Genomic DNA, 24,965 nt, shown 5'->3' on the forward strand with positions numbered 1-24,965 from the left:
AAAAAATTAGTCATGCAGTTTCTAGTGCTTGGTTGGCATGTAATAAATGTTAGTGCCTGTCCTTCTTCTTGTAGGCCTTTGGAAAAGGAAAGGTGGAATATTAGAGAAATGTTAGCCATTGGACTTTACTGAGTAAGATTCCGTTACTAATATGTTTATCATATTCAGATGACATGTCTTGCCTTAGTGGTCCCACTGGTTTCCTGCTGGCCTGAGTCTCTGTTGGGACACATTGTGTTTAGTGAATGTTAAAAAATGGTAATGAAGACCTTTAAGTAGAGGATTAAACAACAAGTCCTCCTTCACTTTTAAGTGGCTTTTATATGAAGCATGAACACATAGAGTGAACACTTTAAAAGGAATGAATACAAATGAGAATCATCACTGCTTTGCAAGAAGAAAGTTTATTAGGAGATTAACAGAGGGATTTGGGGAACTGCAAGACAGATCAAAGCAGCAAAGAGAACCACAAAACTCCTCACCCAGCCCAAACCTGTCAGACCATCAGGTCACAAGAAACTGGCCTTGAATTAAGAGGATCAGGTGGGCCTGGACATTCTTTCCAGACTAGGAATTATGGTGGTGACTGGGGTACTATCCAATGGCTGATGGTTGTCAGAGAGCAGGACTGGTCCATCAATCATCCTCTGTCTTCACACAGTCCTCCTGCTGGCCCTGGCTGTCTAACACCCAGAGGTGTTGCAGGGCCCAAAGCGGGAGCGTGGGCCACAGGGGGTGCAGGGATTGGTGACACAGGACCCGACTGATGACGCGTTGGTCGTGGCGCAGGGGTTGCAGGGCAGCCTGGGACATAGAACCATTAGCTCATCAGCATGAGATGGATAATACCAAAAATAAAGGAGGGAGTTCAACTCAAGGAGACAGGGGACAAATAGAAGCCATTCTCTGACTTCTTAGGAAGCCAAATCTTATTTGGATTACTCCTGCAAAGCTTAGAGATGGGGCAGAAAAGAGCAAAGAAGCCTTGAGATGGAACCAGATCTATAAGCCTGAAGTTGTGGAGAAGGCCCATCCCTCCTCACCAGTGAGACAGATTGATAATATCTACCACACAGATTGTGTTCATGAAAATACTCAGGTGAATGGTGCTGGACCCTAGAAGTGTTTGAATTACCTCCCCTTTTTGATACTCAAATGCTCATCCATAAGGTGGTTACCCTATCCCCACTCTGCCTGTCTCGGGGGAATCCCAGCCAGGGTCCATGAAACAATAGGTTTGAAAGTGGGGATTAAATCCAAAAGCACTATTCAAGTACATGTGATGGTGGTTACAGGTTTGTTTTCCCTTTTGCTGAAGGTACAAAGATTTATTTACCCATCAGCTTCCAAAAGCTCACCAATGGGGAAAACAGTCAAGGCTCAGGAGTATCTTTTGGAGCAAAAAATACCTTTAGGCCAGGTAGTGACAGCAGCAAACACCCTTCACTTCCCACTGCTGCAGTATTAAACTCTAGTCTTTGCAGACATATTGGCATCTGAAACTTGACCTGGGGAGCCCCTGTTTTTTCCTTTGGTAGGACTGTGCATGGACCATGCAGGGGTGCCACCTGCTCAGTACTCACTTGCAGTCCTCGCTGTCCAGCAGCCCCCGGTACGTGTTGATCTCACACTCCAACCGAGCCCGCACGTCCAGCAGCACCTGGTACTCCTGGTTCTGCCGCTCCAGGTCACTCCTGATCTCTGCCAGCTGTGACTCCACGTTGACAATCAGGCTCTGCACCTGGTTCAGCTGGGAGCTGTAGCGGGCCTCCGTCTCCGTCAGGGTGTTCTCCAGGGAGTCTCTCTGTCAGGGGGCAGGGGAAGGAAGGTCACAGAGCTGCTCCTTCAGGGCCTTCTCCATTGCTTTCAAACAAGTCACCAGCTCCAAGAGTTCAGGAGAGGGTGGTCTGGAGGGCATCCCAGTGCCCTTGACTCCCCAACCTCACCCCCTCACCAGGAGTGTCATCAATACCCACCAGGTTGTGCTGGGCCTGAAGCTCCACCTCCAGGGCATTGACCGTGCGTCTCAGCTCGATGATCTCCGCCTGGTAGGACTGCAGCTGCTCTGAGCTGGACACCACCTGCTTGTTCAGCTCCTCAGTCTGAAACACCAAAGGGCAGAAGGCAGGATCAGACCCTGCCTGAAGGGCCCCAAGGGGCTGAGGGTCCTGAGACACCACATGCTGATGTACTCACCTGCCTGATGTACCATTCCTCCACATCCCTGCGGTTGGTCTCCACCAAGGCCTCGTACTGAGCCCTGGTCTCATTGAGCACACGGTTGAGGTCCACAGTGGGGGCGGCGTCCACCTCCACATTGAGGCGGTCTCCCAGCTGGCTCCGCAGGGTGTTGACTTCCTGATGGAGGAAGGGGAAAGAATGAACTCGTAGAAATAAATCTATATATAAATTATCTTGTGGTGGAAAGATTGCATTAGAATTTAGGACACATTGATATAAAACTCAATGAAGTTACTTCCTGTGAGTCAGGCCTCCTGTCTGAGAGCCTCCACATCTGTATCATAAGGCTGCTTGACTGATAATGTTGTTTTCCACTCCAAGATTCTACCATTTCTTTTTTACTCTTCCTTTGCTCAGTGATAAACCTGGCATGATAACTGGTTTATAATCATTGCCACTTAAATGCTACTTAAATAGAGAGAAACTAGGGTTAACTGGTCCCATTTACTTCATGTCTTCTTATCATCACACCCTGTCCATGAGGGGTTTTTTCCTCTTCATCTAAACATCTAATGTTTGAGACATGTATCTGATATCCTAGTATTACATTCATCCATTAGGTCTGAATCAACCATCATCCATCCTTCCACCCATTTATTCTAGCTTGGGTTCTACTATCTAGATGACACATAAAACAAAGAAGTTTGCTATCTCCTTTTGGTCTAAGTCATTCATGGGAAGACAACCTATTCAGAAGACAACCAATCTTATCAAGCAGTAGAACGTATTTTAAAGCTCTAGCCCCAAAGGAAATAGATTAGCTGACCACACTCTTTTCGGTAAAAGAAGTAAGCTTCCCCAACGACCCACCAAGGGTGTTTTGAGCATCCAGCAAAATGTTTTCAGCTCTAGGATGTCTAGCAACGACCTAAAAGACCTATATTACCCTGTTCAGGGAAGTTACAGGACTCTCAGTATAGGAATGTCAGGGGCTGGAACTCTCTTACCTGCTCATGGTTCTGCTTAAGGCAGATCAGCTCCTCCTTCAGGGACTCCACCTGGGCCTCCAGGTCGGACTTGCACAGGGTCAGCTCATCCAGGATCCTACGCAAGCCATTGATGTCCGACTCCACCAGCTGCCTCAAGCCCAGCTCCGTCTGGTACCTTGCACATACAACCAGCAGTCAAAGGAGGTCAAAGAGGAAGACTTTCTCCTAGGCTTTACTTGGCTCGCCTGGTCTAATTCATTACATTGTGAAATATTTGGAATCTTTACAGTCTTTTGAAAGGGAAAAAGACCACTGCACAGATTGAAAAGACCTACCTCCTCCCTGAGACCCTCAGAGAAGGTATTGGTGGGGCATCCCTGTATAGTTTTTGCTGTTGTTTAGTCGCTAAGTTATGTCTGACTCTCTTGCAACCTCATGGACTGTAGCGCACCAGGCTCCTCTGTCCCGGGATCTCCCAGGCCAGAATTCTGGAGTGGGGGTGCCACTTCCTTCTCCAGGGGATCTCCCTGACCCAGGGATTATCAAACTCACATCTCCTGCTTTGAAGGCAGATTCTTTACCATTGACCCACCAGGGAAGCCACTGTATAGTTTAAATCTACCTTTAACTTCATTTGTTCTGATTCCCCATCACAGGCTGCTAAGAACTAAGCCCTGTCATCCTCCATTCTCAAGTGAGTCGGTGACTTCACTAGCCCGCTACGGACCTCCTCACCATCCTTACCAACCACCCTGAGAAGCAACCTGGTATCATGAGAGCAGCACTGGATTAGAAGGCAGTGAGATTCAGCCCTGCCGTGAGGACAGTGGTAAGCTCTTTAATCTCTCTGAGCCTCGATTTCCTCATTTGTAAAATGGGAACCAAACTGACATGTCAGGGACACACAGTTTTGAGGACATTAGGCCTCTGTTAGGCAAAGCAATAAGCCTATTTTTTCCTACTTTATCTTGCTCCACCCTCTCTCCCCCCTCCCAAAAAAAAAAAAAAAAAAAAAACATGTCATCAGGTTGGCCCAAAGATGAAAAAGTGATATAGGTAGAATCACATTGCAAACTATAAAGTCTCTTAAAAATGCAATGGATTCTTAACAATTATAGTGGTCACACCTAGAAAAACTGACGGATTCTCTGACATGAATTTTGCCTCCCATTTGTGTCATTTAACTTTTTCCAATGGGCTGATCATAACTCAGCTGTATTAAGAGACTGGTGCGGAATACAATTTTAAAGTTGATCCAGAGGTTAAGTTGAAAAAGAGAGAGAACAGATGGCTGCTTGAGCTCCTTCAAACTAAATTTAAAACACAGAATGCTTGTTCCAGTGAGGAGACTGATATTTAACCTAACTCACCGAATGCAAGAAACCTCCCACTATGATCGCAGACAGCTTCTGCTTGCATGCTTCCAGGACAGAGTTCATCACTTTGCAACTCAGCCTGCCCATTACTAAATTGGTCTGATCATCAGAGAAATCTTACTTGGTCCTGAAGTCATCTGCAGCCAGCTTGGCGTTGTCGATCTGCACCACCAGCCTAGCATTCTCTGCCTTATTGGCCAGGATCTGGGCACAGGATTAATTGTGAAATCAGTTGTAGTACGAGTGAATGTCTCATAACTTAAAATTAAAAACTATTTTCTTTCAAACAGACATTCCTTCCAAAAAGCTTTGAGTCTTCTCACATTCTCAGTTTGAGGATAAGGGGAGGATTCATTAATAGAACTGATCATTTAAAAACTAAAACAGTCAAGAGAAAATGTGCCTCTTGTCATAAATTCTTCTCTTCTTGGTCTGCCTCTTGTTTCCTGCAGGAACTGAACATACTGGGAACCAAATCTCACATAAGGTGACCAGTGTTCCTGTTTGCTTAGTGGGAGGTGGGGTGCTAAACCCCCAAAAAACCCAAGCAAACAAAAACACGTTGGTTATCCTATGCTCACAAACCACCATTCCAGCCCTGCTGACCACTCTCCACTCTCCCCTCACATTGCCCTGGACAAAGATTTTGCACAAAGCTTCTGCCTCTATCTGGAACACCTGGATGGCTTCACCCACCTAGCAAGACCCCCTACATAAGCCACATTCCCCTTCCTTCCCCACTTCCTGCAGGAGTCACTTCTTCCAGATGCTCCCACAGTAACAGCCAGTTACACATCTTATCACCTTCACTGTGGTTATTTGTTTCCTATCTCCCCTATTACACTGTGAGCTCCTGAAGGAAAGAGACTGTCTCACTCAGTACTTTATCCCTTCCTCCAGCAGTGTGCCTCATTCTCACTAAATGTGTAGAAATCAGTGCACGATCTTCAAATCCCACACCACCTTTCTGACACTCACTTTGCCAGAACTACTGAATGGTGGACAGTCAATTCTGTCAGAGAATCAAGGGCTTATGCGATTGAATATAAACTCCTCTTCATCCTTCAAACCCTGCTCAGCTAGTGCCTCTTCTGAGAAGCCCTCCCTGACCTACACTGTATTAAGCCCCACTTCTATGCTCACTCTGTACTTATCCCACTTCTACTTCCATATTTTTGGCCCTGAATTCTCACATGTATGCATGCCTGCTCTGTGTATACTATGGAGGATTTTGGAGTTGGTGGTTCTTTTACTTGGTTATAGACACACTCTCTTGTTACATCCTTAAATATCTAAGGATTCATGCAGGAAATTCCTAGCTCCAAGAAATAATTCAGGTGCATATTATTATGATTTAATGCTATGCATGCTGCATGCTTGCATGCTAAAATCATTTCAGTTGTGTTCAACTCTTTGCAACCCTATGGACTGTAGCCTGCCAGACTCCTCTGTCCATGGAATTTTCCAGGCAAGAATACTGGAACGGGTTGCCATTTCCTTCTCCAAGGGATCTTCCCAACCCAGAGATCCAGCCCGCGTCTCTTACATCTCCTGCATTGGCAAGCCGGCTCTCTACCACTAGCGTTACCTGGGAAGCCCCTTTTAACACTATAGGCTCTGAAAACAAGACCAGAATACCATAATAGGACTGGAGCATCAGTCAGTCTGGTTTTAAACAAGAAGCAGTGTTAGGTTGCTATGGCTTTGGTCTAATGCCTTACCCTCTCCCCTGTTTCTACCTCTCCTTCCTGGGGCATCCCACATCGATTCTCTAGGATGACGTGATGTGTCTTATGCAAGCCAGTGGCTTCTATGTCTCTGCCCTTATCATTTTCAACATTAGGGTTGACCAAACTGAAATCCACTTGGAAGTGGGTCTGTCAAATTTAGATAAGTAGTTCTTCAGTTGGCAGCGCATCGGTTGGCAGTGCCCAGCCCCTCACCTTCTGCTGGAGCTCCTCGATGGTCCGGAAGTAGGACTGGTAGTTGGGACACACGAGGGGCTCCTGCTGCTGGCTGCGCTCCAGGATGCGGCTCTCCAGCTCCGCGTTCTCCCGCTCCAGCTGCCGCACCTTCTCCAGGTAGCTGGCCAGCCGGTCGTTCAGGAACTGCATGGTCTCCTTCTCATTGCCATTGAAGGAGCCCTCGCAGAACCAGTTGCAGCTGCCCACATTGGCAGGGATGTTGCAGGCCCCGGGCAGGGTGGTGCCACAGCAGCTGGAGGGCACGCAGGGCCTGGAGGAGCAGCTGGAGCGGAAGCTCAGGTTGGGCAGGCAGAAGTTGAAAGACATGGTGCTGGAGGGAGCAGAGCTCTGAAGGTCCACTTCTAAGCCTGGTTCCTTTCTGTGCTGTAAGCCCTGGTCTTCTCCAGGTCTTTATATTCTGTCAGCGGTGGGTGTGGTAGCCACGCTTAGCATTACCCACTTTTGCCCTCTCTACCAATTTTTCCATGTTATTTAGCCACCTCACGCGAGTCCTTTACCTCATAAAATGTTTTACTCGGGCTTCTTGCTAAGTCAGGACTCATCCACAATCATGCTGGTTGGTTAAGGAAGAGCTTCAAAGTGACCCACCCATATCTTGCCAACAGAAGCACTTACTCATGGGCTATAGAGTTAGTGATAGCTATGCCCTGTCCTCCAGGATTGGGGGCACTTCTTATCCTACACAAGGAAAGGTCAGTGGCTCATCTACGTCATGCTCAGCAGAGACTCTGTGAGAAAAAGCAGACTATTCAGTAGGGAATCCTGGAAGCTGAGATAGGAAAGGATTATGAGGCCATCTTGCCCAAGGCCCCTTTGCCAGGTGGAGGCAATTCTTCCCTCTTCCTAGGGGGCTTCAGGAAGCCCCAGGCTCCATTTCTGTTGTTACTCAACGTTCACAGAACATTAAGAAAACTAACATCTTGGGAGCACCTACTCTTCAGGAAGATTTCACTCTGTGCTTGTACATAGTATGACATTTGTTGACTTAAAAAATACTCAGAACCTAAAAGTTTAGGGTTATGTTTTATTCAGCAGGAATTTTTAGGACTTAAAGCCTGAGATACACCATCTCAAGTAACTGAGAGAAATGCTTTGAGGAGGCAAGGTGGGGAGCCAGGATATACATAAATTCTGCAACAAAGGGCAGGTAGTCTGAACGTCAAAAGATTATTATTAAAGGAAAACCAGATATCCCAAGTTAAGGAAGTTAGTACTTTCCTGTGTATGAGAAGATGCAAGAGTCTGGGCTCACAGAAATCATTCCTTTGATATGCATCCCAGCTCTCTAGGGCCAGTATCCTATGATTTCACATCCTGAGTTTCCTCAGGGCTCATCGAAGGGAATGGCTGCAGTCTGATGGCTAAATGGCAGGTATTCTTCTTTTCTGAGTTCCTTCAGGGTTCACCAGCTCACCAACAGTGGTGGCTGCAATCACTGAAGACTATGACAACCTTTGTTTACTGATATCGCAGGACATACCCATTTCTCATGTTGTTAGAATGGCTTCTGCTTACTGAGAACCCACTGTGCTAAGCACCTTGTTTATAATGTCTCTTTAAGTCCACACATAACACTGCAGGGTTTGCAAATGAGGACACCAAACCTTTGAGAGGTTGTTCAAGGTCACAGAGCTCTTGCGTGTGGAGCCAGCATTAAAACCCCCACTTCTCTGATTCCAATGGCCTTGCTCTCTCCTTCACATTATCTCTCTCTTCCAATCTTCTCATTACTGAGATGCAATGATGCACAACAGGATTGAGTGCAATTGAGCACACTACTAGGCACTATCACCTCCTAAATTACAATTGGCCAAGAATTAAAAGTCTGTTCTCTATCAAAGAACCAAAGGTCACTCCTACTCTAGTGGAAGGAAGTCTACTAAAAGAAAATGTAATACCCACTAGAAGCTTGGGGGGAAAGGGAGATTTACTGGGTTCAATGTCAAAACACCTGATCCTAGTTTTCCAAATGATGTGCGAGCTATGTGTGCCAAGTCACTTCAGTTGTGTCCTACTCTTTTTGACCCTATGGACTATAGCCCACCAGGCTCCTCTGTCCATAGGATTCTTCAAGCAAGAATACTGGAGTGTATTGTCATGCCCTCCTCCAGGGGATCTTCCCGATCTGGGGTCAAACTCAAATCTCTTACATCTGCATTGGTAGGTGGGTTCTTTACCACTAGCGCCACCTGGGAAGCCCTTCCAAAGGACGTGACTCTAAAAAGTCATCACATTAAGTTAAATGCTTTCTTTTTTTTTCAGTTGAGAATTCTGTTTTATCCAGTGGACTTCCTGAGGGCTTAAGCCCAGAAGACAGCCTCTCAGAGAGCTCTGAGAGACTGCTTCAAAGGGGTAAGGGAGGATCCAGAATGTATGGGAGTTTTGCAATAAAAACCAGGTAGCCAGAATATCAAAGGATAATTGTTAATTAAAGAAAACCAAATATCTCAAGTGAATGAATTTAGCACTTTTCTATGTATGGGAAGATGTAAGAGTCTGGGCACGATGAAATCATTCCTCAGCTATCTGAAGAATTGATGCTTTCGAACTGTGCTGCTGGAGACGACTCTTGAGAGCTCCCTGGACAGCAAGGAGATCAAACCAGTCAATCCTAAAGGAACTCAACCCTGAATACTCATTAGAAGGACTGATGCTGAAGCTGAAGTTCCAATACTTTGGCCACCTGATTCAAAGAGCCAATTCACTGGAAAAGACTCTGATGCTAGGAAAGACAGAGGGCAGGAGGAGAAGGGGGCGACAGAGAATGAGATGGTTGGATGGCACCATCAACTCAATGGACATGAGTTTGATCAAACTCTGGGAGATAGTGAAGGACAGGCAAGCCTGGCATGCTACAGTCCATAGGGTCACAAACAGTCAGACACAACTGAGAGAAACTAAACAACATTTTGGGGCAGTATCCTGTTTTTCTCCATCCTGAATCCCCTCAGGGGGTGGCTGCAGAGTCTGATGTCTTGTTGACTGCAACATAAGGTATGTGACATTCTTCATCCTCTGAACCAAAGTACTTGATCAATTAGCACACAAAAGTCTTTTAAGATAAAGGCCTGCTCAAAGGAGGCACTAGAGAATGACTTAAATAGGCCTAGTACATGCGTGCTCAGTCATGTTCGACTCTTTGTCACCCATAGGCTTCAGTCTGCCGTGCTTCTCTGTCTACGGGATTTCCTAGGCAAGAATGCGGGAGTGTGTTGCCATTTCCTTCTCCAGGGGATCTTCCCAACCCAGGGACTGAACCAGCACTCTTGCATTGCAGGTAGGTTCTTTACCACTGGTGCTACCTGGGAAGCCCCTAAATAGGACTGGTTTTTGTTAAGTAAACATTTTGCCCCACTTAGATTTAAATTACATAGCCTTATTGGCATTTCAAGACCATCTGTACATTTTGGCAAACATATTCTACCCTTTTGCTATTCCAGATGGAGATAGGAAACATGAGGATCTTATGTTCAATCTATCAGTGCTCAAGATATGAAAAATACTCCTTAAAGTAGCTACCTTTAGTAGCGAAAGGTTCTTTTAGTAGCTACATGCTAATTCCTCCCTTACTCAGATCACCTCTTCTTCTAACTTGCTCTCACAAGGCTCTTTCTTTTTGTTATCCTCACTGAAAGCAAGTCTTTATCTCTAAGAGAGTGTGCTTATTTTGGGGCCCAGTCCAGTGAGTTGGATAAAAACCAAACTTGCTAGCATCTTCAGTGAGTCAGTTACACATTGTGACTATAAAATTATAATGTGTGTTTTCTTGGGTGATTCTGAAAGTCATTTCCAATGTGGAACTTCAACTATGTATTCATAAAAGACAGCAGCATTGGAATAAACTTGTATTCTTCCAGAAGGTATGTTTTTGATAGGGACAAAATAGGTAATTATATAGTTCATCCCACTAGAGAATTATAAGTAAAGAAAGAGTGTAGAAGACCCTGTAAGTTAATGATTACTCAAGAAAGCAGGTTTGCTTAACCATAAAACAGCAGGCATGCTTAGCAACAAAAAATTGTGCAGCAGAAGCGTGAGACATGACCCAAAACAACAAAACAATGGTGTCACGAGACCCACATTCTGCCCAGTGAGCTCAGTGAGTTAATGACTCCTAGGATATGCTCTCTACACAGATAAAAATAATTATGGAAAAGTGACATTTCAAAGTAAAGATCCTCATCATACTGAAACCTGAAATAATTCTTCCACTGTGCCATGACACTTCTGGCTTGACCATCTAGAGACAAGAAAACCCCCCAACCCAACTTGGAGGAGGAGCTGATGATGGAAGCACGACGTCTGCTCAAGAATGAGGAAGAAAGTGGTCTTTTCCCCCTCTTCACTTTTTCCTCTGATTATAAAATGGTAGCTCTCTAAGTTCTCGGGGCAGTACCCTCTCGTCCACCCACTCATGACCCTTACAAATATCCTATTCTAATAAATCACTTCTTATCTATCAGTTTGCTTCTTGCTGAATTCTTTCTGGGCTAAGACATTAAGGACCAGAGCTCTTTGGAGCCCCCTGAAATGCCGCCTAGTGGTTTCATTTTGAAGGTAATTATATCCTTGCCCACATTCACAATCCACAATCTGCTCCTCCTGCCTGAATCTCTACCTTTAGGGAGATGTGGAACAGATGTGTTAGTTCAAAATTGCTACCAAATTGACTGAATCATTCCTGGACAAGATCTGATAACGTAAAGCCAATTTGTTGTTTTGTTGTTATTTAGTCACTCAGCCTTGTCCAATTCTTTTGCAACCGTATGAACTATAGCCCTCCAGGCTCCTCCATCCATGGGATTTTTCAGGCAAGGATACTGGAGTGGGCTGCCATTTCCTTCTCCAGGGGATCTTCCTGACTCAGGGATCAAGCCCAAGTCTTCTGCATTGCAGGCGAATTCTTTATCTCTGAGCCATCATGGAATAGCTGAATTCATTAGCTTTTCTCTTTCTCCCCTTCTTCAATACCCCAAGCTTCAAAAGATAAAAATCTATACAACAGCATTTTTTAAGGAATAGTGTGTTGTAGACTGGTAAATATGTCCATGGGGATCCCTATAACAATTACTGTAGCTTTCATCTCAGTTAGGATGGAATAATCCAGAAGTAAGTATCCTGTATCTTCAAACGTGGAAGGCGATGTTTATAAAAAGAAACCATCCCACATCTTGCATAGAAGTAACTATGATCACTACGTGGTCATTAGATGATGGTTAAGAGGACTCTGTGGGAGAGGGAGAGGACGGGAGGATTTGGGAGAATGGCATTGAAACATGTATAATATAAGAAATGAATCACCAGTCTAGGTTCGATGCAGGATACAGGATGCTTGGGGTTGGTGCACTGGGATAACCCAGAGGGATGGTATGGGGAGGGAGGTGGGAGGGGGGTTCAGGAGTGGGAACTTATGTACACCCGTGGCAGATTCATGTTGATATATGGCAAAACCAATACAGTATTATAAAGTAAAAAATAATAATAATAATAAATTTTTTAAGAATTAAACAACAAAAATAGAAAACAGGCAAGTTTTAATTCACTTCCCAGAAATTCTGGAAGGCAATTGCCTTTTTTTTAATCCCACTTACTGTGTTCTGTGAATTCTTACCTTTATGTTAGTAATGGCCTTGTCTCTAGTCAATGATCCTTCAATTAATATGATGAGCAAATCAACCGCTAACAAACAGAAAGGTTTTACACCTGCTCATGTAATTGTGGCAGACGCCATGGTAAGGCTTCTTGTCTCCAGATGTGAGCAAATTGCAGTTGAGGTTGAAGGATACTATTTATTATGGAAGCCAAGGCTATTTCTATGGGTGAGATCACACACAATCTCTTAACCATGGAGTAGAGGCAGGGCAGATGTGCTGAGGCATCCTCCCTTTGGCAGGACTTTAAAGGCATCAGAAGCCTCTCTCCTCCTTCCCAAAACCTTCTCCCCTGATGGCCAGGCACTGCACCTGAAGTTCTCACCACCAGAAATGTAAAATGTATTCTGTGGGAGATGTGAAGTAACATTGACCCACTTACTGACCAAGAGGGATAGGGTGGGAAGGGAAGTGGAGGGGGGAGGTACAGAAGGGAGGGGACACATGTATTCCTATGGCAAATTCATGCTGATGTACGGCAAAACCAACCACAATATTTTAAAGTAAAGGGCTTCCCCTAGTGACTCAGCCAGTAAAGAGTCTGCCTGCAATGCGGGAGACCCGGGTTAAATTCCCGGGCCAGAAAGATCCCCTGGAGACAGAAATGGCAACCCACTCCAGTATTCTCGCCTGGAGAACCCCATAGACAGAGGAGCCTGGTGCGCTACAGACCATGGGTCACAAAGAGTTGGACTCGATGGAGTGACTAACCCACAAACATTTTAAAGTAATTATTCCCCAATTAAAATAAATTACCTAATTTTAATGTTTACACATAGCAAGGAGAGGCCAGGAGTGGAATCACTCAGTTCAGTTGCTCAGTCGTGTCCGACTCTTTGCGACCCCATGAATCGCAGCACGCCAGGCCTCCCTGTTCATCACCATATCCCGGAGTTCACTCAGACTCACATCCATCGAGTCTGTGATGCCATCCAGGATCTCATCCTCAGTCGTCCCCTTCTTCTCCTGCCCCCAATCCCTCCCAGCATCAGAGTCTTTTCCAATGAGTCAACTCTTCGCATGAGGTGGCCAAAGTACTGGAGCTTCAGCTTTAGCATCATTCCTTCCAAAGAAATCCCAGGGTTGATCTCCTTCAGAATGGACTGGTTGGATCTCCTTGGAGTCCAAGGGACTCTCAAGAGTCTTCTCCAACACCACAGTTCAAAAGCATCAATTCTTTGGCGCTCAGCCTTCTTCACAGTCCAACTCTCACATCCATACATGACCACAGGAAAAGCCATAGCCTTGACTAGACAGACCTTAGTCGGCAAAGTAATGTCTCTGCTTTTGAATATACTATCTAGGTTGGTCATAACTTTTCTTCCAAGGAGTAAGCGTCTGTTAATTTCATGGCTGCAATCACCATCTGCAGTGATTTTGGAGCCCCCAAAAATAAAGTCTGACACTGTTTCCACTGTTTCCCCATCTATTTCCCATGAAGTGATGGGACCAGATGCCATGATCTTCGTTTTCTGAATGTTGAGCTTTAAGCCAACTTTTTCACTCTCCTCTTTCACTTTCATCAAGAGGCTTTTTAGCTCCTCTTCACTTTCTGCCATAAGGGTGGTGTCATCTGCATATCTGAGGTTATTGATATTTCTCCCGGCAATCTTGATTCCAGCTTGTGTTTCTTCCAGTCCAGCATTTCTCATGATGTACTCTGCATATAAGTTAAATAAGCAGGGTGACAATATACAGCCTTGACGTACTCCTTTTCCTATTTAGAACCAGTCTGTTGTTCCATGTCCAGTTCTAACTGTTGCTTCCTGACCTGCATACAGATTTCTCAAGAGGCAGGTTAGGTGGTCTGGTATTCCCATCTCTTTCAGAATTTTCCACAGTTTATTGTGATCCACACAGTCAAAGGCTTTGGCATAGTCAATAAAGCAGAAATAGATGTTTTTCTGGAACTTTCTTGCTTTTTCCATGATCCAGTGGATGTTGGCAATTTGATCTCTGGTTCCTCTGTCTTTTCTAAAACCAGCTTGAACATCAGGGAGTTCACGGTTCATGTATTGCTGAAGCCTGGCTTGGAGAATTTTGAGCATTATTTTACTAGCATGTGAGATGAGTGCAATTGTGCGGTAGTTTGAGCATTCTTTGGCATTGCCTTTCTTTGGGATTGGAATGAAAACTGACCTTTTCCAGTCCTGTGGCCACTGCTGAGTTTTCCAAATTTGCTGGCACATATACCCCTCGTCCAAGGTAAGGAGCAGCGGCTGTCCTTTGCTGGAGCAGCCGTGAAGAGATACCCCACGCCCAAGGTAAGAGAAACCCAAGTAAGATGGTAGGTGTTGCAAGAGGGCATCAGAGGGCAGACACACTGAAACCATACTCACAGAAAACTAGCCAGTCTAATCACACTAGGACCACAGCCTTGTCTAACTCAATGAAACCAGGCCATGCCTGCGGGGCAACCCAAGACAGGCGGGTCATGGTGGAGAGGTCTGACAGAGCATGGTCCACTGGAGAAGGGAATGGCAAGCCACTTCAGTATTCTTGCTTTGAGAACCCCATGAACAGTGGAATCACTGGGTGCACACAGATCAGGGGGACCGACTTATGCCAAAGAGTGATGAAGTAGTGATAAGAAAATCAGAAACACTGCCCAATAACAACACCAGCCCACCCAAGCCAGCCCAAATTAGAGGTGCTTACAAGAACAGGATGGAGAAGGCGATGGCACCCCACTCCAGTACTCTTGCCTGGAAAATCCCACGGACGGAGGAGCCTGGTGGGCTGCAGTCCATGGGGTCGCTAAGAGTCAGACACGACTGAGCGGCTTCCCTTTCACTTTTCACTTTCACGCATTAGAGAAGGAAATGGCAACCCACTCCAGTGTTCTTGCCTGGAGAGTCCCAAGGATGGTGGAGCCTGGTGGGCTGCCATCTATGGGTTCACACAGAGTCAGACATGACTAAAGCAACTTAGCAGCAGCAGCATAAGAACAGAATAGAAGGCTTCCACAGGCTGTTCCATAAAGGCAACTGTTGCCATTTTACTAATTATCCAGCCTCACTGCATTGAGAAGAGAAATTGTGATGGTGATACAGGAACTAAGCCAGCAGATTTGGCTCTGAGAAGATACTCACACAGGATTTCTATTGAGGGACAAGTAGCAGAGGACCTGAAGGATGAGTCACCTCAGGAGCAAAATGAGCTGAGCAAAGAGAGATATAGACACTTCAGAGAGAATTCAGGGACCACTCCACAAAGCCTCTCCAGAGCATGCATTATTTCTCTTACACTCAGTCCTGGATTCTCAATAGGAATGGAGTCCAGGGAGGTTCTAAGAGACAAGCCAAGTTAGAAAAATGCAAAATTATTCCCTATGTTTTTAACTCTACCAGTCTAAAATAAAGGAGTTAAAAAAACGTGAGACAATCCAGGGCAATGTAATCTCAATGGTTTTAATTTTCTGGGTGAGCTGGATTCAGGGCCCACTCAGAAAAGAAATGAAAGCCTGATTATGTGACTGCTCTGCACCTCAGAAAGAAGTCAAAGTTGCTCAGTCGTGTCTGACTGTTTGTGACCCCATGGCCTATCAGTGGATAGCCATTCCCTTCTCCAGGGGATCTTTACAACCCAGGGATTGAACCCAGGGCTTCCACATTGCAGGCAGATTCTTCACTACCTGAGACACCAGGGAAGCCCTCAAACGGAAGAGCAGATGCTAAAACACTTATCAAAGAACACAGAGAAAAAAGCAAGGCAAAATTCATGTTTACTATGAATGCGCTGAGTTGAATCCTTGCATTAAGTTCACTGTGGAGTTGGTGATCTGAGACAGATGTGAAAGAGCCTTGAAATATGACTCCTTCACCCAGAGTCCAACCATCTCTCCATATAGCCACCAGTGATCTCCCTGTTACTGTACCCAGTAGATTTGTCTGAATACTCGTGTTCCTTGCCCTGGATGCTATTGATCATGCCCTTGTTGAAACTGACTTCTTTAGACTTCTGTGCTTCTTCAGCTGCATCCCCACCTCCCTCTCCAACTGCTTGTAACCAGATATCATCTATCTCCTCAGTGGTGGTTTTGTTGCTATGTCGTGTCCGACTCTTGTGACCCCATGGCCTGTAGCCTCCCTCTCCTCAGAGACTCAGCTAAACCAAGGCAAACCTCAGGTCAAGGACTTTGGAGAGCTCCAGGCCTGTTCTGTCATCCTCTACAATGATCCCCAAGGTTCTTTCCTACTCCGAGATCTTCTCCTTGACAGTCTAAACAACTCCCACAGCTCTATTATCATCTTTATTTAGGTAACTCTCTGACATCTCTCCCAAATCTAGCCCTCCTTTTCCAGCTCTCTCTCCTGGAGAACCACTGTTACTTCATTTTCTAAGCCTCAGAAACTTTCTTCGTGTTGACCATACCAGAGAGTCAATCAGTACTGTTTCTTGGCTTTTTTCTCCATTGCTTCTCTACCTCCAATCGGCTTCCATGTGCCTCTGAAATCCACCCCACCACTTGCCCCATTACTCCCCACCACCAACAACCATCTCAGTTCTCGTTTTCTCTCACCAGCCTCCCAATTGATCTTCCTTCCTTTTTCACAAACTTCTAGGACCCATTACAATCCATCCTATACACAGCTGCCCTATAGATCCTATGTCAATCTTCCTTAATAGCAAATCTTACAGGTAACCACTCAAAGCGCTGCTAGATATGGCCCTCCCTAACTAATTTGCAGTATCATCTTCTGCTCCAGGATAGAAATTGGTATGTCAGGCTCTAAACACACCTCAGGCTCTCTCATCTCCCTACCAGGCAAAGTTCATGCTTAAAAAACTTTCCCTCCTCTTAGAGTTGCACACATTCATCTGTCTAACCATATCCCATCAAACTCCATTTCAGAATTATGCTGATATCATACAGTAATAGTTGATTGAAGTTGCAACTATGGGAAGTATATAAAGTCTTAATAACCTTCTCATGAACCCTCATTAGTGTTACTGTTCATTATTTATTCTACTTACAGTGCTCCACTAGGCTTCAATTAGGTGAAGATACTCTCTCTTGAAGGACCTACAATCAGTGATGCAGGCAGGTGAAATTTATATGAACAATGTTTGGGTTTTCAAAGCTTTGATTGAGTGCTACTTTCTTCTTGGAGTCTCTTCTTAACACTCTCACACCTTGGAAATTCATCATTTTTATTTACACCTTTCTTGAGCCACGTTTTTAAGAGATTTTATTGTACAACAATAAAATTGTTGTAAAGCAACAATGTTGCTTTACAAGATTGTGTCAGCTTCTGCTGTAAGGCAAAATGAATCGGCCACATGTATGCATATAGCCCCTCTTCCTTGGATTCCCTTCTTATTTAGGTCACCACTGAGTACTGAGTAGAGTTCCCTATGCTATATAGTAGGTTCTCATTAGTTATCTGTTTTATATATAGTAATGGCACCCCACTCCAGTACTCTTGCCTGGAAAATCCCATGGACGGAGGAGCCTGGTGGGCTGCAGTCCATGGGGTCACTAAGAGTTGAACACGACTGGGCAACTTCACTTTCACTTTTCACTTTCATGCATTGGAGAAGGAAATGGCAACCCACTCCAGTGTTCTTGCCTGGAGAATCCCAGGGACGGGGAAGCCTGGTGGGCTGCTGTCTATGGGGTCACACAGAGTTGGACACGACTGATGCGACTTAGCAGCAGCAGCAGCAGCAGCAGCAGTGTATATATGTGGAGAAGGCAATGGCACCCCACTCTAGTATTCTTGCCTGGAAAATCCCATGGATGGAGGAGCCTGGTAGGCTGCAGTCCATGAGGTCACTAAGAGTCTGACACAACTGAGCAACTTCACTTTCACTTTTCACTTTCATGCATTGGAGAAGGAAATGACAACCCACTCCAGTGTTCTTGCCTGGAGAATCCCAGGGATGGGGGAGCCTGGTGGGCTGCTGTCTATGGGGTCACACGGAGTTGGACAAAACTGAAACGACTTAGCAACAACAGTGCATATATGTTGATCCCAATTCATCACACCCACCCCTTCCCCCTTTGGTATCCATACATTTGTTCTCGATGTCTCTGTCTTTATTTCTACTTTGCAAAAAAGTTAGTCTATACCATTTTTCTATATTCCACATATAAATGCTAATATATGATATTTGTTTTTCACTTCCTGACTTACTTCACTCTGAATGACATTCTCTTGGTCCGTCCATGTCTCTGCAAATGACACAGTTTCTATCATTTTTGTGACTGAGTAATATTCCATTGCACATATGTAACACATCTTATTTATCCATTCCTCTGTTGATGGATATTTAGTTTGCTATTGAAAAATAGTGCTGCAGTATCCATTGGCATGCAGGTATCTTTTTGAACTATGGAGCCACACTTACATTTGTCTGTTTGATGCTTGTCTCTTTGTCTTATCCACTCTAGACTACAAACACACTGTGGTCTAGGATTAGGGTTCACTTATTTCTGTGTCCTCAGTACCACACATAGTACTACACAACAGATGGTTATTTGGGGCTATGTTAGTCAGCATCAAAATGAATGAATCATTGAGATAGTGGCCAATAGAATTGAAATGTTGAATATTCAGAGATGAGGCAAGTGAGGGTGGGGGTAGGATTCATGTTTGTTGTAGGGAAACTTAATGAACATTGGCCTTTCTTGAAATGATAGGCAATGAAATGATACCAAGGTTATGGAAGAACATTCCAGATATGAGCAAAGAGCTAGTGGAAAGAATAACTTTGAAGAGAGGGAGGTAAAGAGATACACCTGTCTGCATTAAAGGGTCCTTAGATTACAAAGTGTTGAGTATAACAAGTGGGTAACAAGATGGACCAGTTTGGCAAAGACAAGTTTTTGTCCAACTAAATGTGATGTGATGGCTTGATACCAAGTGAAACTGTCCTATGTGTGAAGACTTGGAACTCAAGCTGAGGTGCAAGATTTTGGAGTTGTCAGCATACAGGTGCAAGTTCTCCTGAGCAGAGATGTAGAAGGAGAAAAGCAGACTCAAATCCAGGCATTTCCTCCACTTGAGACAGAATGAGGAAGACAGGCTAATCAGAAGACAGAGAGAAAACAGAGGTCTAACAAGAGGACCCAGAATGTGCGGGGTGATGAAAATCATTGAAGGTACATTCTAAGGAAACAGTAGGCAGCTACACTAGTGCCAGCCAAGAGGCTGAGAGGAGAGGAGAGCGCCTCTCAAACAGTCTCTACAGGGGCTAGTGCTCACAGTTAGGGAGAAATGTAAACAGAGAATTCCAGAGTGATGGGGATGAGAGTGGGAGACGGGTGTAAGGTTTGGGGAGGATGCTTACAATTGCAGCCATGGCCAGAAAAGAAAAAAAAAAAAAGCATGAGTTTTAAAAGCCAGTTTTTCTTCATGGTCTTCCTGGGTGGGAGCCTCTCAGGAGGACAGCCTTCTCCCTCCCTCTGTATTTACCAGTGGAGCATATGACTAGGATAGTCACTGGACTCATTTCATCTTCCTAATGAAGGGTTATTTTTATGAAACAGCCATAACAAGTACTTTACAATGCATGCATATGGATGAGAAACACATTTACTATGCCAGAGAAATAAAGTTTATTGGGAAGTAAATGAAGTAGCCTTCTTACATTCCAGAGAATATCAAAGAAGCTAGGAAAGCAGGAAACACCATACCTAGAGGAAACACCCTAAAGTAAAACCTGGAGCTCAGATTGCTGGACCATCTTCAGAGACAGAGACTCGACCTTCAGCAGGAGGGAGTTTTCCAGACCTCGGAAGCAGATGAGGTGTGTCTTGGCTCGTGGAGAGCATTTCCATGTGTAGAAATTTCAGAGCTGGCTTGACAAGGTATCTAAATGGTAACTGAGCTCCAGCCAAGGCAGAACCTGGGGACCTTTCCTGGGCTTGTTCTAGGCTTCACTGTCATCTTCAAAGAGGAGGCAGGTTTTTTAATTAACAGCAACGATTTTGAGAGGAGGACCTACAGAAGTTGCTACTAGCATTGGTGGTGGCACATGGGTTGCTGGGGAGCCTGGGAGAACACAGAGGTTTAGAATGGGTTAAGGAGAGGAGCCGCAAGAGTGCTAAGGTTCTTTACGAGATACATCTGAATTCTCAGTGGTTGAAGTTAGTTGCAATCAACTTTGATTGTTACCAAATCTCTCTCCCTCTCTGCCATGTGCAGAGGGGGACAACTGTTATCTAATGCTCTTGAGATCTCACAGAACTCAACATAGTCTCCATTACCCAACAGTTGCTATTGTAACAGTTTCTACCACCACCCCTCCACTGTTAGCTCCCAGAGGCAGGGAATGAATGCCTTTCACCTTTGACCTTTCACATTTGCCTAACCATCACAAAGAAGACACTCCATGAATGTGTGCTCTTTGATGAATTGAAAACATGGCCAACATGGGCATGCCCAGTGTCTTGTAGACCCACCACACATTTCCTCAGGATCCCTTCTCTCCCTACTCACTTGCAGTCCTCGCTGTCCAGCAGCCCCCGGTATGTGTTGATCTCACTCTCCAGCCGAGCCCTCACGTCCAGCAGCACCTGGTACTCCTGGTTCTGCCGCTCCAGGTCACTCCTGATCTCCGCCAGCTGTGACTCCACGCTGACGATCAGGCTCTGCACCTGGGACAGCTGGGAGCTGTAGCGAGCCTCCGTCTCCGTCAGGGTGTTCTCCAGGGAGTCTCTCTGTCAGGGGGCAGGGGAAGGAAGGTCACAGAGCTGCTCCTTCAGGGGCTTCTCCATTGCTTTCAAACAAGTCACCAGCTCCAAGAGTTCAGGAGAGGGTGGTCTGGAGGGCATCCCAGTGCCCCTGACTCCCCAACCTCACCCCCTCACCAGGAGTCTCATCAATACCCACCAGGTTGTGCTGGGCCTGAAGCTCCACCTCCAGGGCATTGACCGTGCGTCTCAGCTCGATGATCTCCGCCTGGTAGGACTGCAGCTGCTCTGAGCTGGACACCACCTGCTTGTTCAGCTCCTCAGTCTGAAACACCAAAGGGCAGAAGACAGGATCAGGCCCTGCCTGAAGGCCCCAAGGGGCTGAGGGTCCTGAAAGGCCATGTGCCGAGATGCTCACCTGCCTGATGTACCATTCCTCCACATCCCTGCGGTTGGTCTCCACCAAGGCCTCGTACTGAGCCCTGGTCTCATTGAGCACACGGTTGAGGTCCACAGTGGGGGCGGCGTCCACCTCCACATTGAGGCGATCTCCCAGCTGGCTTCGCAGTGAGTTGGCTTCCTGAGGGAGGAAGGAGAAGAAATGAACCCACAGAAATGGATCTGCAATCTTCCTGCTGCAGGGAAGTGAGCACAATGCTGCCCAAAATGCACTGAAAGGAATATTCTGATCATTCCCCCAAACTGACACAGATATGGTGTAGGAATAAACTCAAATAGGCATCACATCCATTCCCATCCCCCAACACTGAAACAAGCTCACCTTTCCTGTAAGCCTAAGTCCAAACTCATTCACACATGCAGGTCCTTCCTACCTCTTTCCCATTACATCCCCGTAGATACTGCTTTCCCAGCCATACTCCCAGGTACGCTGTGCTCTGCCACGTCTGGGTCTTTGCTCAGTCTCTTCCCTTAGACCAAAGGGCTGAAATCCTCCTCTTTTCTCTGATTTCCCTCTGAGAAGACTTCCCAATCTCCCTTCAGGCAGATCAAATTGTTTCCAGAGCCTGAAGCTCACACAACATATACATATAAAGATTGTCTCTATATAACAAAAGCTTCTGTAATAAAATACCCATTGGGCAAGTGTGGCAAGCAGAAGATAAATCTAAACTTCCCACTCTACATGCCTATCCCGGAATACATGTAGCAAAAATGTGTTTTTACTGTTTTTAAAAGCAGTGAGTCATCACCAAGTGCCTCAGCTTAAAATGGTAGAATAAGATCAGAATCAGAATTTAAAACTTTCTTGAGGTCCAACTATCTCCCTGACCATCCAAGATGCCCACCCAGGATGATAGTCAACCTCATTGCAGGTGGGACACGCTCCCCCACAATGGGTATTTCCAATTCCTTCCCAGAATTTCACGTGAGCAACATGTGTTCCCACGGAGCAGTGGCAGGAGAGAATATCCGTGCAAAAGCAAGATATCAGTGCAATATCAGACAGGAGAGAATATCAGTGCAAAAGTCATGTGACAAGCGCTTTGTAAGACATTGAACCCACAAGGAACAAAGGTGACATCCACTAAGGATGAAATGTGACAGAGCTTTCCATTGTAAACACAGAGGCACACCAGGAAAAGAAAATGTGTTATTTTCTCCATTTGGAGTACTTAGCTAGAAACACGCAATTGTGGAATTAAGTGATTATGTTTTCTAGTAGGGTGAATAACAGCAAGGAAATACTGATGTCATGATAGCAGCTATTTTATATTTATACTTCATATAATACTTATTTCCCTCTACCTGTATGATGCACTGTGTTTCTACATGATCATTTCCACAGCCTTAAGACTAGAGAGCGTGTTACTCCTTTTTCTCTCCCCACCGGACTTCCCTGGTGGCTCAGACGGTTAAGCATCTATCTACAATGTGGGAGACCCGGGTTCGATCCCAGGGTCGGGAAGATCCCCTGGGAAAGGAAATGGCAATCCACTCCAGTACTATTGCCTGGAAAATCCCATGGACAGAGGAGCCTGATAGGCTACAGCCCAAGGGGTTGCAAAGAGTCGGACACGACTGAGCGACTTTACCTTACCTTACCTCACCTTACCTTACCTCTATCTCTACCACCAAATTCAGGACCAGCAGAGAGGAGACCTCAATGAATATGTCCTTTCCCAGCATCTCCAACACCATCCACTCCTCACAGCTCACCTCACCCCTGCTCTCTATGGAGATAGCATCACCGTTCCCAGATGACCTTGAGTTCCTCAGAGAAGAGTCCCAGCCCAGGTCTAACAGCAGTTGCCTCCTGACTCCCAATGCTAAAGGCTTATCCCTGAAGCCTATGGTTTCTTTTTCTCTCACCTCCTCATGGTTCTTCTTGAGGCAGAGCAGCTCCTCCTTCAGGGACTCCACCTGGGCCTCCAGGTCGGACTTGCACAGGGTCAGCTCGTCCAGGATCCTACGCAGGCTGTTTATGTCTGACTCCACCAGCTGCCGCAAGGAACGCTCCGTCTCGTACCTGCACGCACAGCACAGAGTGGGAGAATGAGCCAGGCAGAAGCCCCGCTCCCTGCCCCATGTCTTGTGTTCATGGGATTGGCCTAGCTCTCTTTGTGCTGACAGTTTTCTGCCTCTTTGCATCCATGCTTTCTTCAAGATCTACATAAACAGGATGGAGAAGCCTTGGACTCACCCCAACACCAGAAAGCACTCAGGGGACTCATGAGGTGGACTTTCTCTCCTGTCAATTTTGTTGGTTTATATACCACCCAATCAATCAACTTCACCAAGAACAATTCATTACAGTCTCTGAATTTGGGGGTTGAAGGCCTTTCAGAAAGAGTGATATAAACTGAAGCTCAAATAGCACATGAGTCTGGATCTCTGTTTGCCAGTGGTTTTACCTAGCCAGCCTTAAAAAAAAAAAAAAATGCCAGGAGAAATAAAAAGGGAGAAATGGCTTTCTCTTCTCTTCCAGGCAATGTTAGGCCCACACAGGGCCCTTGGAGGTCACCTGGCTCCAAAATTTCAACGTACTTGGTCCTGAAGTCATCAGAGGCTAGCTTGGCATTGTCAATCTGTATCACCAGCCTGGAGTTCTCAGACTTGGCGCACAGGATCTGGAAACAAGATTCCATGGTGAGGACCATTTGAACTTGAGAACATTTTATTGCTCAAAGACAGGAAGCTGCTGCTGTGCCCCCTCGCAGCCCAGCCCCTCACCTTCTGCTGGAGCTCCTCGATGGTCCGGAAGTAGGACTGGTAGTTGGGGCACAAGAGGGGCTCCTGCTGCTGGCTGCGCTCCAGGATGCGTCTCTCCAGCTCCGCGTTCTCCCGCTCCAGCTGCCGCACCTTCTCCAGGTAGCTGGCCAGCCGGTCGTTCAGGAACTGCATGGTCTCCTTCTCGTTGCCGTTGAAGGAGCCCTCGCAGAACCAGTTGCAGCTGCCCACACTGGCGGGGATGTTGCAGGCCCCTGGCAGGGTGGTGCCATGGCAGCTGTGGGGCACACAGGGCCGGGAGGAGCAGCTGGAACGGTAGCTCAAGGTGGGCAGGCAGCAGCTGTAAGGCATGGTGCTGGGAGAGGTGATGGAAGGGCAGGTGAACTGATGGAGGTGGAAGTGGATGAGGTCTGAGTCTCTCCTTTCTCCGTGGTCCTTTTATACCCTTAATGGTGGGTGGGGTCTTGGCACTCCGCATAGTTTCCTTTCCTAATGCTTTGGCTAATTTTTCTCTCCAAAATACGCTACTTAGGTGCCTCCCAAGAGTCCTCCCTCAACTCATAAAATTATTCCATTCAGCTTGTGTCATAACAGGCTCCTCCAGGATGCTCATGGCTGGTGATATCAGAGTTTCATCAGATGGCTTCAAAGGAGGTAGAATCATCATGGCCCCAAGTGGCTCTCCCCATTACTCAGAGAGGACAGCCAGAGACACAGGTGGAGTTGCTTAAGAATCAGGAACTCCTTGCTCATGAATTTCTGCCACTGGACTCCTTGGAAAGAGCGTGTGGAGTGAATAGTCTTTTCAATGGCCAGCCAGCTTCTCTCAAGTCTACCCATGCTTCACTGTTCAATTCAACTCATCCTTAGAGCAGAAGCCTGTCCTGTATTAACTCTGAGGATTCTGAGCCTTATTCAGGGAGAGTATTTATTGGGGCTTAGGGAATTTGTCA

At 46.0% G+C, this 24,965-nt stretch overlaps 2 protein-coding genes across 2 annotated transcripts; both read right to left on the reverse strand.

Moving 5' to 3' along the window:
* Positions 1 to 683: 683 nt before the first annotated feature.
* LOC138083286 (keratin, type I microfibrillar 48 kDa, component 8C-1-like) lies at positions 684 to 6,837 on the reverse strand. Its single transcript, XM_068977072.1, has 7 exons — positions 6,490 to 6,837; positions 4,668 to 4,750; positions 3,189 to 3,345; positions 2,197 to 2,358; positions 1,977 to 2,102; positions 1,584 to 1,804; positions 684 to 804 (listed from the first exon to the last, which is right to left on the reverse strand). The coding sequence occupies exons 1-7, from the start codon at positions 6,835 to 6,837 to the stop codon at positions 684 to 686; spliced, it is 1,218 nt and encodes a 405-aa protein (XP_068833173.1).
* Positions 6,838 to 20,103: 13,266 nt separating this feature from the next.
* LOC138082991 (keratin, type I microfibrillar, 47.6 kDa-like) lies at positions 20,104 to 24,490 on the reverse strand. Its single transcript, XM_068976523.1, has 7 exons — positions 24,016 to 24,490; positions 23,830 to 23,912; positions 23,155 to 23,311; positions 21,242 to 21,403; positions 21,023 to 21,148; positions 20,630 to 20,850; positions 20,104 to 20,182 (listed from the first exon to the last, which is right to left on the reverse strand). The coding sequence occupies exons 1-7, from the start codon at positions 24,361 to 24,363 to the stop codon at positions 20,104 to 20,106; spliced, it is 1,176 nt and encodes a 391-aa protein (XP_068832624.1). The 5' UTR covers positions 24,364 to 24,490.
* Positions 24,491 to 24,965: the final 475 nt, after the last annotated feature.

Source organism: Capricornis sumatraensis, chromosome 8 (genome assembly GCF_032405125.1).
Source record: "Capricornis sumatraensis isolate serow.1 chromosome 8, serow.2, whole genome shotgun sequence".
In the NCBI taxonomy this organism is placed as follows: domain Eukaryota; kingdom Metazoa; phylum Chordata; class Mammalia; order Artiodactyla; family Bovidae; genus Capricornis; species Capricornis sumatraensis.